This window comes from Camelus bactrianus, chromosome 11, assembly GCF_048773025.1.
Source record: "Camelus bactrianus isolate YW-2024 breed Bactrian camel chromosome 11, ASM4877302v1, whole genome shotgun sequence".
In the NCBI taxonomy this organism is placed as follows: domain Eukaryota; kingdom Metazoa; phylum Chordata; class Mammalia; order Artiodactyla; family Camelidae; genus Camelus; species Camelus bactrianus.
This window is the reverse complement of record NC_133549.1, coordinates 79,728,249-79,745,993: the sequence shown is the minus strand read 5'-3', so window position 1 is coordinate 79,745,993 and position 17,745 is coordinate 79,728,249. Positions and strand designations below refer to the sequence as shown.

At 48.4% G+C, this 17,745-nt stretch overlaps 1 protein-coding gene across 5 annotated transcripts in view; it reads left to right on the top strand.

The window, feature by feature from the left end:
• The first annotated feature begins 400 nt into the window (after positions 1 to 400).
• The window catches only part of ARHGAP22 (Rho GTPase activating protein 22), a 179,599-nt gene continuing 162,254 nt past the window's right edge, over positions 401 to 17,745 (top strand). Inside the window, exons 1-2 of one of the 5 annotated variants that reach the window (XM_074374358.1) lie at positions 401 to 510; positions 4,576 to 4,737. In XM_074374358.1, the coding sequence (XP_074230459.1) occupies positions 4,686 to 4,737 (52 nt within the window). In that variant the 5' untranslated portion in view covers positions 401 to 510; positions 4,576 to 4,685. Of the gene's footprint in view, positions 511 to 695; positions 1,024 to 4,575; positions 4,738 to 17,745 lie in introns of those variants that run through there. The other 4 variants (XM_074374365.1, XM_074374361.1, XM_074374357.1 and 1 more) reach the window with 4 other exon arrangements.

Here is a 17,745-nt window from a genome sequence, read left to right as displayed (position 1 = left end):
CTCCACCGCCTCCGCCAGCACCCTGCACAGAGGAGTAGCCCTCCTCCGCGCAAGCGCAGAGAAGACCTAGTCTACTGCTTTCCGAGTCCTCGGTAGGAAGGTCCAAGGGCAGGACACTACACCTTGCTCCTTAGGAGCCCTGAGCTCTGGGCTTGCAGTAGGACGTGTGCCTCCTTACCTGTGCCAGCAACTACCCAGGCCCAGCCTGCCACCTTGGGAAATGCTCTGAGCCCTTCTGACCTGTTTCCCATTCCACAGAGTGAGGAGATTTGGGCGATGCTGGAATCTTGGAGAGTGGCTCAGCTCCTCCCTCTGCAACCTGAGGGCTCCTCCCCCGCTAATGACTTCTCCAGCCCCAACTTCCTCCCCGTACTTAGGACAGGACTGGCTCAGCTGCGCGGAATTCGGCTGCTTGGAGGAAGACAGTACGGAGGAAGACAGTATAGGAAACCTCAGGAATCCCGCACACCCTGCGAGCCTCTCATGGCCCCAGGGAAGGTGAGGCTACAGGTGAGTATGGGGCGAATTGGTGCTGGCGGCTGAGGGACACGGGGATGGACTGAGAGGGAGGCAGGAGTCCAGGGCCGTGGGAGGCGGTGTCTGCTGGTGCCCGCCAGGGGGCGCTCTGCACCAAGTCAAATCCCAGGCCCGCGACCGTGAGCCGCCCTGCCCCAGCCCTTCCTGGCAGAGGTCAGCCTCACCCGGGAAACAGTTTCCGAGCCAGGGCAGCTGCAGCCTCTTCGCGGGCCATCAGCGCACCATCCCCAGAGGCACCAAGGAGCCAGGAAGCATGGATCTGACTGGTGATGTTCGGCCTGGGCAGCTTCCTCCTGGTCCTGCCCGCCTCCCCTGCCCGCTGGTCACATGGGGGCCGGAGGCAGGGCCAAGGCCTCCGCGGGGCCGCCGCGGGGTGAGAAGAGGGGGCAGGGAGCCCCAGCGCTCCCTCCAGGCAGTGCCCTGAGAAGGGATCCCCAGGCAGGCTCTGGGCAGCGGAAAAGGAGGTGTCCGACTCCCCGATACCAGGTGAGCAGACCCCGGAGGGGCAACACCCAGGCAACTTTCCTGGAAGCCTGGACCACCCTTGCCTGCCTGGGCTCAATGCCCACCCGGTGATGGGGTGCTCTCTGCCCCGTGCTCACACACACTGGCAGCCAGGGGCCCTGTGGCGGATGAATGAGGAACCATAGGGCGAACGTGTAGCTGGGCCAGCCCAGGACCCAGGACCCGGGCCATTTGTCCGAGCTTGGAAAATGGGTGTCAGTGAACTCAGAGCAATCTGGGTTTGAATCCCCCCACCTGCTCCATGTTAAACCGTGTCACTTGGGGTGACTCACAATTCCACTGTAGTAGTCACCTCTGGGTGCTGTCGGGTTAATGTGTTTGGTCCCCAGTTGGTGCCTGCTAAGTGCCAGCTGTCATTATTAATAAAGCCTGTGGGTGGGGTGGTGCCCACGGACAAGGCACACTGGCCTGAGTCCAGGAAGACCTGGTGTTCCCCGCACCCATCCCCATGGTGAGCCCATTTGCCGTGCCGACCAGAGCTGCTCCTGGCTGAGTCATTCCCCAGTTCGCTCTGCACGACTGCCCTGCGCGGTGCTGCCTGGCAGGCCTGGGTGCTGCGCCCCTACTGTGCTGAGTTTAGCGGGGCTGTGGCCTGCTACTGCCCAGAAAGGTGGATGAGGGGCAGGCAAGGGCAGGGCTGGGGTGGGTGATTGGGAGCCCTTCTCCTGCCCCTCAGCCCTGAGGTGGCCCTCCCCCAGCTGGAGAGCGGAGCCCACCATTCCTGCCCTTCTACCCATGTTTTCCCCAAAGCAGATACCTGCGCCCTAGGGCCTTGTCATCCCCGCTGCAGGCTGAGGTCAGCGAAGGTCACTTCATCCAGAGCCCTCCTGGTACGATCCTGCCCTCAGCACTCACAGACACACGTACTCACACCCCTGTGATGTCGATGGGCAGTGGGGGTCAGGGACCTGCTCAGGGCACATGGCACAGACAGGACAGAGGCCCCGCTCACTGTCTCCCAGGGAGACCCCTTTGTTCTGTGATAGCAGAGCTGAGACTGGGGCATAGCCCTGACCAGGAGATGGGTAAGGGCTGGGAAAGAAAGAGCCATCAACATGTCCAAGGGGAAGAACTAATATTACACACACACACACACACACACAAACACACACACACACACACACACACCTCTGGGGGTCAGCCTCGTTTATCTTACCCTTCAAGCAACTTGCAGTGGGCATTGCATTTTTGGAGTCCTCCTCGCCTCCCCTGGATCATAGTGACCTGGTATCTATTTTAGCATCTACCCCTTTTCTGTACCAGCCAAGGTGCCTTGTGGAAGCCAACTGCACCCAGCTCCTGGGATGAGACTGGGTTGCTTTAGCCAATCAGCACATCTCATTCCCCAACCACCAAGATTGTTTCAGGGATGGATTGGTTGCCCCGTCAAGGCCATGAGGAAAGAGATGTTTGGGAAAGTAGAGAGGGAAAGCTTACCAGCACTCCTGAGAGAGACACTAGGAGATATGTTTTTTTCTTCCTTCTGAACATAGAGGAAATATTAGCTTCTGAAGCTGGTGTCCAGCATTTTTTAATAATAAAGCAATCTCATTGAAGATGAAGCAGACATCCTAGGAAGCAAACAAGAGAATTGGGGGGAAAAAAAAACCACTTGTTGACATTGTCAAGCTGCTGGATCTAGCCATGCCTGAAGTCCACATCATGAGGACTTTCCCACCAAAGAAGCTAAAATAATCCCCCCTTATCTTTTAAGCCAATTTTAATTGTCTTTTTTGTTTCCAGCAATGGAAAGACTTTTACCTGATTATCTTCTTTTGACCAAAGAGAAAATGGATACTCAGAAGGTATAAAGTTGCCAAATAAAATACAGAACACACAGTTAAATCTGAATTTCAGATCAGCTAGCAACAATGAATATCAACAATGAATACCTTTATAGTAGATGCTATGGGCCATGAAATATTTATAACACACTTACACTGAAAATATAACTGGACATTCCGTATTTTTATTTGCTAAATCTGGTAACCCTATTTCAGCTGCATGTCCAGATTTACACTACTAGAAAAAGAAAAAAACCTGGACACGGACCCAGAGTTTTTAATTCTGAAGCCCCTACTGCATTAGATCATGAGGTGGGCTTCTGCCTCTCACACCATCCCCCCCCCATCACCCTGCTAGTCTCGCGTGCTTAGAGGATACAGACGGATGTCACCCTGTCCCTAAGGGTCTCTGAGGTCTGTCCCAGTTCTCGGGCTTGTTGCTCCCCTAGCTCCTTGGCTCTGGTCCTTCGCTGCTTCCGTCCTTCAGGCTCCATCTCTCTTCTCACTCCGCACTTTGTCCCGGCTTCCCTTTGGCAAGCCAAACCACCATTCGCTTGGGCCCGAGGGCACGCTGGCATCTCTGGTTGGGGCTTTGGTGTTCTCCTCTAGCAGTGTCACCCTCACCTGCCAGCTTCTGCCCTCAGCTGCCCCAGGTCCCTCTTCAGAGCACAGCTTGGCCCCTCCGCTGTACTGTGGTCCCCTCAGAACAGCAGCAGCAGGAGCTGTGCTGGGGTCGCCAAGGCCAGGAGCGGGATGCCCCTGCCCGAGCACCTCCTGCTGAGCGCTGTCCAGCAGCCCCGGTACCCGGTACCCGGGGTGGAAGGGACACGCCCACAGTGAGTGCCGGCTGTGCTTGTTTTATGTGCTGAACAGTGACTGGTTCTATCATCACAAACACGATCCAGGTTCAACAGGGCAGAGACAGGGGAGCAAAGGAGACAAGAAGGGTGGTTGGAAGAACATTCTGTTGGGTGTCTCCCCAGGAGTTGCTTCTCTGCCTCTGTAAACTCTGTATGTATTTAAATGGGACAATGCCACCCCCTTGGAGCTGCCTTTCCCTTAGATTGCCAGGACCGCCGTGTCAATGCTGTTGATGGCTGCATCAGCGTCACTGGGCTGTTTCCTAATTGGGAGTTTTCTTTTCCACTTTCCACAACTGTCAATTATGCGATAATGATGCTGAAGTTCCAGAAATAGAATGAGAAGCTGCACTGTTCGCCGCCAGTGTACCAGGGTGAGGGTCTGCCTGGGGTGTTGCTGGGACTTTCTTCCTCCACCTGGGGGTGGGGTCCATATCGCCCATCTCTCCACTTAGAGGACTGCCATACACATCAGCTGAGGGGCCTGGAATTCCTGGAGGTCATGCTGCACGTTTGCAGGTTATCGTTTCTGTCTGTCTTCAAGGCTCTGGAAAACAAGGCTAACTTTGCAAATCCAGGCCAGCTGATTGAAAAGATCAAATGTAGCATCTGATATCGGGGGTCGGGGGGTTGCCTTCTTCACCCACCGTCTCATTGACCCTCCATTCACTCTGATGGGTGGCTCATTATTGTTCCGTTTTACAGACTCGAGGAACTGATACCCAGAGGTCCGTGACTTGCCCAAGGCCATTCCGAAATCCCTGGGTACACTTGCATTTAAGGGACTAATTGCTCACAGCAAGGCTTCTTGTTGAAAATCCAAGAAAACACCAGATAAAGGGCATTCTAAATATACTTCTTTTCTATAGATGCTGATCTGTTACTGGAAAACAGGAATTAGCCTGTCTGCCTGAGGATGTGGTTGGTTCTTTATAAAAAGGATATATAAGAAATTTGCACATAGACTGCCAGCCTCATTATGCTGCCGACAGCTTCCAGCAAAAGAAGAACGTTTGCAGCCAGATATTTCGGTAAGAATTTTGTTTTGTTCTCTGTGGAGTATGATTACCTTTGCTCTTGGCTTCTAGCTTGGGGGATGGGGTCACCTGAGGCACCCAAAGGAGCCGTCCTGGTCTTGTGGGCTGAGAGCACCTAGGGGTGTCTGTGGTCAGGACCCGGGCACTGACTGATGGCACAGCCCTCGCCCCTGAGCTTGGGAGCTGGTCCATGTCTGCCTGAGAAACGGCCTTCAGCATGACCGCAGTTGTTGGGGTCCCTGACTGCAGCGGCGCAGGGCCCTGATGACATTCAGAGTCTGTAAAGACCACTGTGCCCACAGACCGCGGGTGTAAAAGGCAAGTTCACTAAGGGGAAAGGCTGAGCATCCGGAGGCTTCCCTGTATCTTTCCTGGAAACAATCCCGGCAAGCAGTTAATTCAGAAACAATGAGGATGTTCAGCAGCCCTCGGTGACGTGCCCAGGAGGTAGACAAAGTGTGACAGCCCTCTGCGTGGTCATGCAGGTGCTGGCTGAGGGGTTGTGCAGGGACATCTTGTTTCTCTGGACCTGGGCGCCTTCAGGTGATGATTGAAATCCCAGATACTAGTGGGTGAAATACAGTGGGTGGTCCTCAACCTGGCTGTAAATTAGAATCATGCAGGAGCTTTTAAAAAAAATCCCCAGGCATTTCTGAGTACTGGAGATCCAGGCGTAATTGGTGTGGGGTGGGTCCCAGACATCAGCATATTTTCAGGTCCCAGGTGAGCCTAGCGTGCAGCCAGGCCCAGGGGCCACCAGACCACGTGCGGGGAGACCTCAGGCTGCAGGCAGCCTTTGAGCTCGTCTGCGCGGGTGTCCGCATAGAGAACAATCTCTGTGTTCTTAAAGCCAGGTCACCAGGATCGACTTGGCTGGACACGTGCTGTGGGACCCTTCTCGCACGTTTAACCTCTCTGGAGCTCCGTTTCTGCAGCAGGGGGTGGGGAGCAGCTGAGATTAACCTTTAACTCTGTTCAGTCCTAATGCATTGTGGGGGGAATCTGTAAAATCTCCGGATAATTTTCCTCTCAGCTGGGTTTATAGCATCATCTGAGTTGAAAGGAAAAGTCACTTACTTTTGTGGAAGGTTGCAGCCACCAGATTTCCACGGTGGAGCAGATCTTCCCCGGCTTCAGAGTACAGATGCTAATCCTTTGAGAAAAGGACAAATGTGCGTGAAATACCGGAATTTAAAGACTTTGATTGAATTAGCTTTTTATTGCAGTGAAATTCACATAGAATGAACCCTTTTCAAGTGAACAGTTAGTTCAGTGGTGCACTGATGGCACAGCCCTTGCCCCTGAACTTGGGAGCTGGTCTATGCCTGCCTGAAAAACAGCCTTCAAGATGTCCCACAACTACCAACTCTCTCTAGTTCCAAAACATTTTTGGGGGGAGGGTATAGCTCAGTGGTAGAGCGCATGCCTAGCATGCTCAAGGTCCTGGGTTCAATCCCCAGCACCTCCATTAAAGATAAATAAATAAATAAAAACCTAATTACCTACCCCCCCAAAAAATTTTCATTACCTTCCAGAAAAATCCCATACCATGAAGCATCGCCCCCTACCTCCCTGACCCCTGGGAGCCTTTCTATCTCTATAGACTTACAAATTCCAGATACAACATGTGTCCTTTCGTGTCTGGCTTCTTGACTTGGAATGTCGTTTCTGAGGTTCATCCACAGCATAACACACATCGGTACTTTATTCCCTTAGATTGAATTAATTTTTAAATTGTTATCTAACCACAAATAGCTTGGCAGCTTTGTTTAAAAAAAAAAAAAAGGAGCAGCAATGCCATTTTATGACATGCCTTGGAGAAGACAGGAGAGTCAGCCAGCACAGGGGAAGCGTTCCCCGCCCCATCCTTGATCTCTCTCAGTCAGCCCTCTGTCTCTGCTCCCTGTCTCTGTTTCTGTCTTTCTTTTTTTTTTTTTTTTTATTTAACAAAATGAAGTTTAATGGCATATTCATTGAAGAAATACTGTCATTTCCTCTGAAGTGTGGTTCTTTCAGATAAAATGCTAGCTGATGCTATATATTATATATATATAAAAAATACACACACACACACACACACATAATGGTTACCATGAGTTTTACATAAAACATCTTGAATTCTTGATTGTGTATTGTTTCTGTTTCTTTCTGTCTATCTCTTTCTCTTTCTCTGACCCTCCCTCATTTCCTTTTTTTCTCTTTCTCTCCCCATACATTCTGGAGGTGATTATTGGGGAACTTGAACTTGATTTTAACTGAAATGTTTAAGGAATTGGGGCAAACAGAAGATTCTTTGGAGTTAACTTGAGCTCACTTATTCACTTTGCCCGTAATTTTGCCAAATCAAGGACATGCCACGTAGCAGAAAGCCAGAGGCCAGCCTCTACAGGTCTTGGTCTCTCACTGGGATGGCAGTGGAGGAGGGGGCATGCTAAAACGCTTACCCGGCCATGAGTACCACCCTTGGCGCCACCACTTGTGAGCTTTTCCTGTGCCACTGTCTTGCCTGTGCAGATCAGCTGTGGCCTCTTTGCTCCCAGCTACCAAAGCTTCTGTTCACTGGGCTGCCTGATTCTCTCTCAAGGACCGGTGGATTCTCCTTGCTAGCTGACCCTCCTGGACAGCCCCAACCATGATTAGCCACTGGACGTCTGAATCACCATGAGGAGAAAGACAGTAGTCTCTGTCCATACGAGGCCAGAGAGTCCAAAGAGAAGCAGAAGGCAGCTCGGAATCCAGCCCTTCCTACAGGTCCCCAGTTCCTGGCCTTCAGGATCAAGGCCAGGGGCCAGCTTGTCATGGGTATCCTCCACCACAGCCCTTTACTGGGCATTCCCAACTCTGTGGCTTTGCTTACTTGTCCTTTCTCAAGAGCATACCCTCTCTTCTTCCTGCTGTGATGCACAGATGTGAGGAGACCATGAGAATCCAGGTGGGGAGGCAAGAGTATGTCCCGGAAGAACAGGAGACTCAGAGACAGGGGAGCTGAAGTCACAGGAAGGGGAGTGGGGGGTGTGTAAGAGGAGAGGTAGGTTGATGTCATGTTGAGAAATTTGGACTCGTTCTCATGAGCAATAGGGAGCTATTGAAAATTGTAAGCATAGGACCAATAAGAATTGTTCATAGGAAGAATGGTGTAGTGACAGGGTATGAAGTCAGCTTTCAACTGGATTCTTTTATTTTTTAAGACAATCGAACTGATAATATAACATTGCATGTTAATAGTTTCAAAGATAATTTTGACGAGCTCCAGTTTTTAAATAGCACTTTCCTTATTTTAAAGGTAACATATGGTCATGTCAAAAAACTTGGAAACTAGAAAAAAAGAAGAAAATTATATTTATTACAAATGACACAAGCTATAAGTAATTACTTGATTTTTTTATTGAAGTAGAGTCAGTTTACAATATTGTGTCAATTTCTGAGGTACAGCAGAATGTGTCTCAACTGGATTCTTACAAGGGCCCCCTCACTGGTCTTCCTGATTCTACCCATGGCCCATTCATCTCTTCTCAGTATTGCAACTGAAGCAGGACTCTTAAACCTAAATTAGATTAGATCTGTTATTCACTCAACACACCTCAATGGATTCCTGTGTCACTCTTCTACCCACCCAACAGTACCCATCACATCGTCCCCTATGTACCCCACTTGCTTGGCACCAGCAACACCAGCCTTCTTGCTGTTCATCAGACATTCCAGGTCTTTGCATGTGCTCTGCCCCCTCTCTCCAGAGCACCCTTCTCAGATAGCCACATGTCTCACACACTCACCTCTTCCAGACTATTGCCCAAGTGTCACCTTCTAGTGAGGCTTTCACTGACCACCTGTCTGTGTCACAGTGGAATAGGTTACACAGTAACGGGTCACAGGTCACCTGCTATCCTAGTGACTCAAAGACCCAGGCTAATAGAATGACCATGATCTCATGTGGTGCTGGTGGCCAGGCCAGATAGCAAAGGGAGAGATCGAGCTCTAGAAGGGTCTTATGTCACCAATGAAGTCACACATGTCATACTCCACTCACAACTCACTGCCCCAACTACCCACAAGGGGACCAGGATGTACAGCCCAACCACGTGCCTAGAAGCGAGGCTTGAAAGTATTTGGCAAGTCATGCCAATGACTGCACAAACTGCAGTCTCATCCTGGCATTCCTATGGTTCTTCCCTGCTTTGTTTTTCTTCATAGCATTCGTTTCTATGTCATATATTTAGGTATTTTAATGGTTTATGGAGATGTAGATTACGTAGGATAAAATTCACTCATTCCAAGTGTACAACTAAATGATTTTTGGTAAATTTATAGAGGTATACAACAATCACCATCATCTAGATTTGAACATTTCTATCACCTGGAAAAGTTCCCTCCTGACCACTTGCAATTAATCCTCACTCCCACCCACCCCAGCCTGAGAAGCCATTGATCTGCCTTCTGTCTCTATAAATTGCCTTTTCTGGAATCATATACTATGTGGTCTTTTGCATCAGGCTTCTTTCATTTAGCATAAGGTTTCTGAGGTTCATTCATATTCTTGTATCAGTAGTTGCTCCTTTTTAGCTGAATAATACTTCATTGTATGGATGTGCATTTTGTTTATCCACTTGCCAGTTGGTTTATTATTTTAGGGCATATCCTGAATGTCCCATATGGACACTAAAATAACATATATTCTGCTGTCATTATGATGAGTGTCTTATACATATCAACTAGGACAAGTTTGCTAAGTGTTGCCCAAGCCTTCTATATCATTGCTGGTGTTCTGTCTAATTGCTCTATCATTTATTGAGTTTGGGGCAGGGAATCAACTCTTCTCACTCAGTTGTCTGCTGTTAGTTTTTGCGTTATGTATTCTGAGGCTCTCTTGTTAAGTTTGTATATGCTCATAATGGTCATAGCTTCCTGATGTATTCACCCTTTTATCATGGTAAAATGTTCCTCTTTGTTGTAATGTCTCTTTTCTTCAAATCTATTTTATCTTATGTTAACATGGCCAATTCCACCTATCTCATGGTTACTGTTGCATGGCTTATCTTTTTCCATCCTTTTCCTTTCAGCCAGTTTGTGTCACAAATCTACAACGTGTCTCATGAATATAATTAGATCTTGCTAATTCATGATGACAGTCTTTGCCTTTTGAATGGGGGTACTTAGACCACTCACATTTAATGTAATTATTGATATGGGGTTTACAATTTCCTTTTTGTAGTTTGTTTTCTGTATGTCTCCTCTATTTTTGCTCCTCTCTTCCTCCTTTACCGTCTTCTTTGTGCTAGATAGATATTTTCTAGTATACCATTTAATTTTTTACTGATTTTTTAAACTATATTTTTGTGTCATCTTCTTAGCATTTGCTCTGGGGACTATAATATGCATTTTACCTTAATCTACTTCAGATTAATTTTAATTCCAGTAAAATATAGAAACTTTGCTCCAAGGTAGTTCTGTTTTTTTCTCTCCTCTTTTGTCTTATTATTCTCATGTATCTATTACATCTATGTATTCTAAGCCCCCAAATACGCTGTCACAATTATTGCTTTATACACACATATATCTTTAAAAGATCTTAAGGGAAGAAATTAGAAAAATATATATTTATGGAGTCTTTCATATTAATCCACATATTTATGATTTCCTGTGTACTTCATCTCTTCCTGTGGATTCTGGTTACTGCCTAATGTCACGTCCTTCCAGCCTGAAGAACTTCCTTTAGCATTTCTTATGAGACAGGTCTGCCAGCAAGGAATTTTCTTAGACTCTGTTTATCTGGGAATGTCTTTATTTTGCCTTCATTTTCATAGGATAGCTCTTTGGATACAAAATTCTTTGTTAATGGTTTTTATTTTTCTTTCAGCACTTTGAATATGGCCTTCTACTTCCGGCCTCCATTGTTTCAGATGAGAAGTCAGCTGTCAATCATATTGATGCCCCCCACCCCCTTCATGTGATGAGTCGCTTTTCTCTTGCTGCTTTCCTGATTTTCTCTTTGTCTTTCAATAGTTGGACTCAAAAGTAGTGTGTATCTGCTCGGGAATTTTTAAGTTTGTTACATATGAAAAATGGTATTTTTCATCAGTTTTGAGAAGTTGTTGGCCACTATTTTTTAAAATAATTTTTCTGTTTCCCTCCTTTGTGTCTACTAGGTCCTACATTACACATATATTCTCTGAGAGTCTGTTCTTTTTCCTTCAGTTGTTCTGTTCTGTTTCTCTCTGTTCTTTAAGGTGGGTAATTTCTATAGCTCTATCCTGAAGTTCATGTATTCTTTCTTCTGCCATCTCAGATCTTCTGTTGAGCCCCTCTAGTGAATTTTTCATTTCAGTTATTGGACTTCCCACTCGAGAATTTCTATCTGGCCCTTTACTTTCTAATTTATTGAGATTCTCTAAGTGTTGATTCATTATTATCACGCATCCCTTTAATTCTTTAAGCATGTTTCCTTTAGTTCTTTAAATGTATTTACATAGTTTTCTTTTAAGTGGTTGTCTGCTAAATACAAAAAAAAAATCTGGGACTATTCGGAGAGTTTTTACTGACTTCTCCTGAGTATGGGTCACACTTTTCTTTTCCTTAATATACCTCATCACTTTTTTAGATAACATATTGTGGGAATTGGATTCTGATTTACTCACCTAAATAATATTGTTGTTCAATTGTTTGGTAACTTGCCTGGAATAAATCTGTTAAATCTGTCTCCCCGACAGTGTGCAGCCAGTAATATCTCTGGTTATATTTGTGCTTTATTCTTCCTTTTACTTCTAAGCCTGGCTTCCTATGGGCCACCCCTGTGTCTGTGTAATTCAGTGATCAGCCGGTGGTTGGACAGATGTTGTGTTGAGCCAGTAGAGCTTCCATTCTCTGCCAATATATCTGTGTGGGTAGGGAAGTGCTATCAAAGTTCAGGTTGTTTTCAAGTTTTCCCTGACTTTTACTTTCTGCTGGACCCTCCATACGACCTCTGCATATGCCCACAGCCTTAGGGGTGGCAGGAATGTTTGGGTACCCCAAGCTCTCTCTGGTCTCCACTGCACTTGCATACAGCCTAATCCAGGAGTATGTTTGCCCCAACAAAGACTACAAACTCAGACACAGCATTAGTTCTTTCCGTTCACCTACTGCCAAGATTGTCTGTTCTGCTGACTATGCCTCTGGGTGTGGACGTGACCCACTGCTCAAAATTGAATGGACTGCTTTTGGCTTTGTCAGCAAAGTTGCTGGTCCCCATGGTGTGCCTCACCCTGGCAGAACCTCAGTGAGGAATGAGCTGGGGAAAATGGGAGAGAAGCACCTGCTGGCAAGAACACTACAGACCGTCACTGTTCTTACCTAAAATATGGCCGTTTTTCAAGCATAATCGCTTTTCAGATTGCTGCATGCCTTTGGTCAGTTTCAGAGTATGGAGATGGTTGTTTTGTCCATTTTGTCCAGATTAATAGTTGCATTTTGGAAAGAGGATTTGCCGACCTCATCACTCAGACATAGCTGGAAGTCCCGCCTCCTGCTTATTTATTTCATCAATTATCTGTCTCCCCTTCCTACTAAGATATAGGCTCTGTTCTGCAGGCTTTATTTCCAACACCTCTTTGGTCACTCTTTATGCACCACTTAGAATAAGGAGGGAAGGGCGAAGGTTAAGGTTAGACCTGTTTTCAGTGTCTGGAATGATACCTGATATATGTTTAATAAGTGCTGAGTGAGTGAACAAATGGCATAGAAAGACTAGTGGATGTCAGATGGCTTCCTGAGGGCCTGAGTCAGTAAGAATATAAAAGGGGCAGTGGGTGCAAGAGATGTTGGAGAAAAAGATGGATAATGTTTGGCAGTGCTGGACAGAGAAGGCATTGAGGATGTCTGGGGCTTCCAGCTGGGTAGCAACGGTTTAGGGTGGTGCAAAGTATTTCTGCTAAACCCACATGTACCTGGCCCAGGAGTCAGAGAAGCTGAAGGAGGCTCCATGGAACGGTGGAACAATGGCAGGTCCAGCTCCTGCTTCATGCCAACAAGGTGAATCAGCTGATCAGCAACAATGCCTCTGTGCTGCAGAATGGCTGCGGCATCCCTTCCATCCCTCAAATCTCCCAAGAGTCTTCCTGTAACCCAGCCCAATGGGAAAAATGCAAGAAAGGGAATCCTGGGATGTGTCCTTCAGCCTTGCCATGTTGCATTAGAAAGTCATCCCAGGTTCTTATTTTCTGGTTTTGGACAAAGGAACCCAATGGAAGATATGAGGCCATTCTGAGATTCTAGCAGGATTGCTCTGGGATGGGAAGCTAATGGGCAGAGGGAGAAGAGCCAGGGCAGGGAGACCGACAAAGTAGGAAACCATTTCAACAGTTTAGGGAAGAGCTGATGAGAAGCTGGGCCAAGATACTAGTGGTAGAGACAGAACAGTCTAAGAACATATAGGGCTTCGTGTCTGGCTCATGTGGAAGGGAGGGAGGGACGAGGAGAGCCAAGGCCCAGCCTTCTGGCCTGGGCAGCTGGGACGGAGGAGGTGCCACTGTGGGCAGAGGGCACAGAAGGTGGGACCGTGATGGGGAGGACCGCTTGCTGCCATTCCTGACTGACCCATTCAGCATGCTCTGTCCTCTCACTGTCCCATCTCACCAACTCCACCACCATCCATCCATCCATCCATCCATCCACCATACACCCCTGTGGGCTGCTCTGGACAACAGCTCTGTGAATGAAGAGTGACACCCACTTCCCAGCTTCGGTCCACAGCACCTGCGCACAGCCAGCACCATTGATACCGCACTGGGGACCTGTCTGCTTCTTCAGGGGACTCTCAGCAGCATTCAGCTTCTTGTGTATCTGCTTCTTGTGGACTGATCTGGTAGGGGTGCTGACAAAGTGTGTATAGACGGCAGCTTTTCTGACTGTCCCACCCACCCACTCTGCCCCTTCCCCCCGGAAGAACTCTCAGAATTAAGCCAAAGCCCGACCCAACCTGAAGAAGCCCCTCAGACCCCTGCCCACCCGACACCCCATCCTGCACACTGTCTTTTGCCTTCATGTCTCTCCGTCTGTGAGCAGCTCCATCCCTGCACCCCTGTCCTGGCCCTTCTGACCTCCCTCCCAGCACTCTGGACTTTGCCTGCCAGCCAAGGGTTTGTTTGTTTGTTTGTTTGTTTGTTTTTACACTATCACACACATTTTAAGAGACACACTGCACCAAATGTAACAGCAAGTATCGTCTGCATCTGGGCATCCTCCAGGGTGCTCAGTAGGCCTTTTTTGCTAAGAAGAATTCCTCCTGCCAGTGTCCAGAACTTCGCAAGTTTTATCGCCACAGAGACAGATTGGGAATCTGAATCTGGTGGGCATTCTGTCCCAAAAATGCATTGGTGGTGACCAGCTCTGCTGGCAATCTCGGCACCTTCCTACCATCTCCAAGTGGCAATAGTATGTTCTGGGTCTAGTTCCATAGACAGCAAGAGTTTACCAGTAGCACGGAAACTGACTGAATGCACTCCCTTTGCTAATGGTAGCATCTTCGTGTAGATAAGGTCAGCTTGTTCATTGCATCCCAGCTGGGGATAGAAGGAGCTGTAACTGACATGTCTACTGAATCGCCTCCTTGGCCAGTTGCCACTCTGTTGATAAATTTGGGGTGCTGATTTATAGCGAGGCACAGAACATCATCATTATGTTCCTGATAAAAACTCTAAGTTCCTCTAGCAACACTGTGCAGAATATCAACGAATGCCGTGTAATAAATTATATCATCACCATCATTTAAATAATCAACGTTATTCCTACAGCCTCTGCCTCGATAGCCAACAACAAGCTCCAACACAAGGTCCTCTATGGTCTCTTTTTCTTGCCGACATTGGTCTGGAGTTTCTCTGGCTGTGGTGGGGCCTTGCTCATGGCAGGCCTGCTCCTCTGTGTCTTTTATCTTCTCTTCTTCCCGAAATCCCTAGTATGGTTATCACATCACCATCAGTTAGTCAAACAAGACACTTCACAGTTACAAGACAAGGCATTCCCATCCGGCCCCTCCCCAGGCTCCCTGCACAAGCACCAAGCCCAGCCTGTGACACCCCGGCACAGAGACAGCACCAACGCAGGCTAGGCTGGAAAGACCCGGCCACCCCAGTGTCTCCACGCAGCGTGCTCTCGGCCAGCTGTCTTTAGAGAAGCCCAGAGATAAACACTGATGTCATTTGGGGGAGGAGGGGAAGGGGAGGGACCGTGTCCACCCCTTAGCATCCATCCCTCCCCAAGGATGTTCACCTGCGCCTGGGAATACGGAGCCCCTAGGAAATGAGATGAGGGTGGGGCTTTCCTCTTCTGTTTTTAGATGAAAGAGCAATGAAGGAAGGATGGAGGAAGGACCCATGCTGCCACCAAACTAGAAATAGTAACAAATAATAGCTTTGAGATCACCTCACACGGTTCACCACCCACTTCAGCACAGCGATCTCATTCAACTCCCATAATCAGCCCGTGAGATAGTCATGTTCCCATTTTGTAGAAGAGGGAAGTGGAATCTTCCATCCTGCTCCCCAGCTGGGAAGTGGTGAAGCTCTGTCCAAATCCCAAAAGCGGAGCCAAAGAGAAGGGCTTGGGGGCAGGCAGTTTATTTGGGAGATGATGCCAGGAACCAGGGATGAGGGGGTGAGGAGAGTGAGACATGCAAGGAGGGAAGGCGGGTGTCAAGGTCATCCTCAAGGTCGCCACTGTCAGCCCCAGACTGAGTTCCGGAGAAGAGGGGTGCAGTGCTTCCCAGGAGGTCCCGGAAGGATGGAGGCTGGAGAATGATCCTGCTCCCTCAGCTGAAGGCTGCCCCCAGGGGTGCGGAGGCACAGCACTTCTGGGCTTCGTTCATTTGCACAGGGGCAATGGGTTCCCTTTGGCTTCAGAGAAGTCCCCAGAAGCTGGGAGTGTCCATGAGGGGGAACTCTCTATCACACCTGTGACTGAAATTGGAGCTAGTCATGGGGGTGGGACATGGGACACCCGAAGTTGTGCTACTAGCTACAGCCTATCACCCCTGAGATCTCTCTCTTTCCCAGCTGAGGAGAGTGTGTGAACCGGAGAGCCTGGGAAACATGGAATTGGGGTCCTGGGGCCCTCAGTGCAGAGATGCAGAAATGGGGCTGGGAGCAGTGAGACTCCGAGGCAGCAGAAACAAGATGAAGTGTCTCACCTCCTGGTGGTCCCAGAGGAGTCCCTGCCTCCAAGGGCCCCCGTGGGAGCTGGAATTCTCTTACTCCCAGTGAGGAGGAAGGGCAGGTGTGTTAGTCTGCTCAGGCTGCTGTAACAAAGTAGCCCAGGCTGGGTGGCTTAAATAACGGGAATTGATTTTCAGATAATTCTGGAGGGTTAAAATCTATGATCAAGGTGTCAGTCTGGTTGGTTTCTTCTGAGGCCTCTTTCCTTGGCTTGCAGGTGGCCGCCTGCTCCCTGTGTTTTCACATGGTCTTTTCTCTAGGCACGTCTGCATCTTAATCTCTTCTTCTTATGAGGACACAAGTGATATTGGATTAGGACCCATCATAATTTCTTCTCATAACTTAAACACCTCTTTAAAGACCTCATGTCCAAATCCAGTCACATTCTGACGTACTGGGGGTTAGGACTTCAATGTATGAAGTCTGTTGGGGGTGGAGGCGGGGGGTACTGTTCAGCCATGACAGCAGGGGAGAGCCCTCGTGCTTTCCTGGGCCCTAAGAAATAATGAGGCAACTGTGCCCCAGGAGCAAAGAGGCTGGGGAGAGGCTGGCAGAGCCCTCAGCCACTGTCTAGACAGAAGCTCTGCCAGACACACTGCCCTCCGAGAGCCAAGCGGAAGCCCAGACTCACTCACCCCCAACAACTGAACCAAATAGGGGCTGAATCAGGGGCTTTCCTTAGGGAACCAGTTTCTTACACTGATTTCTGTTCCTGCACATCTGGGAGAAAAGACTTGAGCCTGGGAGTGGTTGCGAAATGGCAAACCACAGTGAGGGCTCACAGTTCTTCTGTACCCTCCTGCCGTCTCATTTACTGCTGCCCCGGCTCTGTGGGGGTGGAGCAGCTCTCCCTGTTGGCCAGATAAGGAAGCTGAGACTCAGGAAATGTATTGACTCCCAAGGGCACACAGGTGCTGAGCAGCAGAGGCAGGACTCAACCCAGACCTGAGCTGCCCCATCTCTACTGCTCACTCTTAGCCGCACATCTACATCAGTTGCAGCCCTTGGCCACATAGCCATCGAGTTCCCCCACCCAATCTGGAATGTGTACTCATCCGACTTCCTACCGTATGACTGGGTTCATGATACCAATGGGCTTCTCTCAACATGTTCGATGCTAGCAGGTAAGACTGCCAGCCAGTTACCATAGCAACAAGGGTGGGAAGAGTCAACATCCTAGTGGCCTGGGTGGAAGGTGAGGATTAACATGGGGATATAGGTGTCCATGGCACTGACTTTCAGATACCTGCCCTCAATGCCATCTAAGAGTCAGTGCCTCCTGAAGACCAGCTCAGCCCCTGTTCAATTAAGAAACTGTTTTCTCTCCTGTACCCAGAATTCTGCTCCCTCTTCCTCTTAGCATCATGTCACAGTCCAGTCTCTGTTAACTTTCCAGTGAACAAGGAAAGTCAGTCCTCCACCCTGCTACTGGCAACATTTTGTCAGTTTTGAAAAGATAGGCATAGTCTTTAGAAAAAGCCAGGCCTGGGGGTGAATCCTAGTTTCACCACTTACTTACTCTGTGGTCTTATTCTGGTATTACAATCTCTCCACTGGAGTTCCTTACTATGAAAAGGAAAGCATGATAGGCCATATCTCACAGAACTGTTAGAAGAATTACATATATAATAAAAAAAAAATAGAGAGTGAGTTCAGGAAAGGGCATAGGGTAGTCCCTGAATGAATAGAAATTCCCTTTTAGAAAGACTACTCGATCCTACTCTGACTGTGAACTACTGCTTTTGGAAATTTTTTTGAAACGAAAGTAGAGTAATGGATTTGTGCTTGATGGAGTTTTTATGTACAGACACAGGGACCCTGT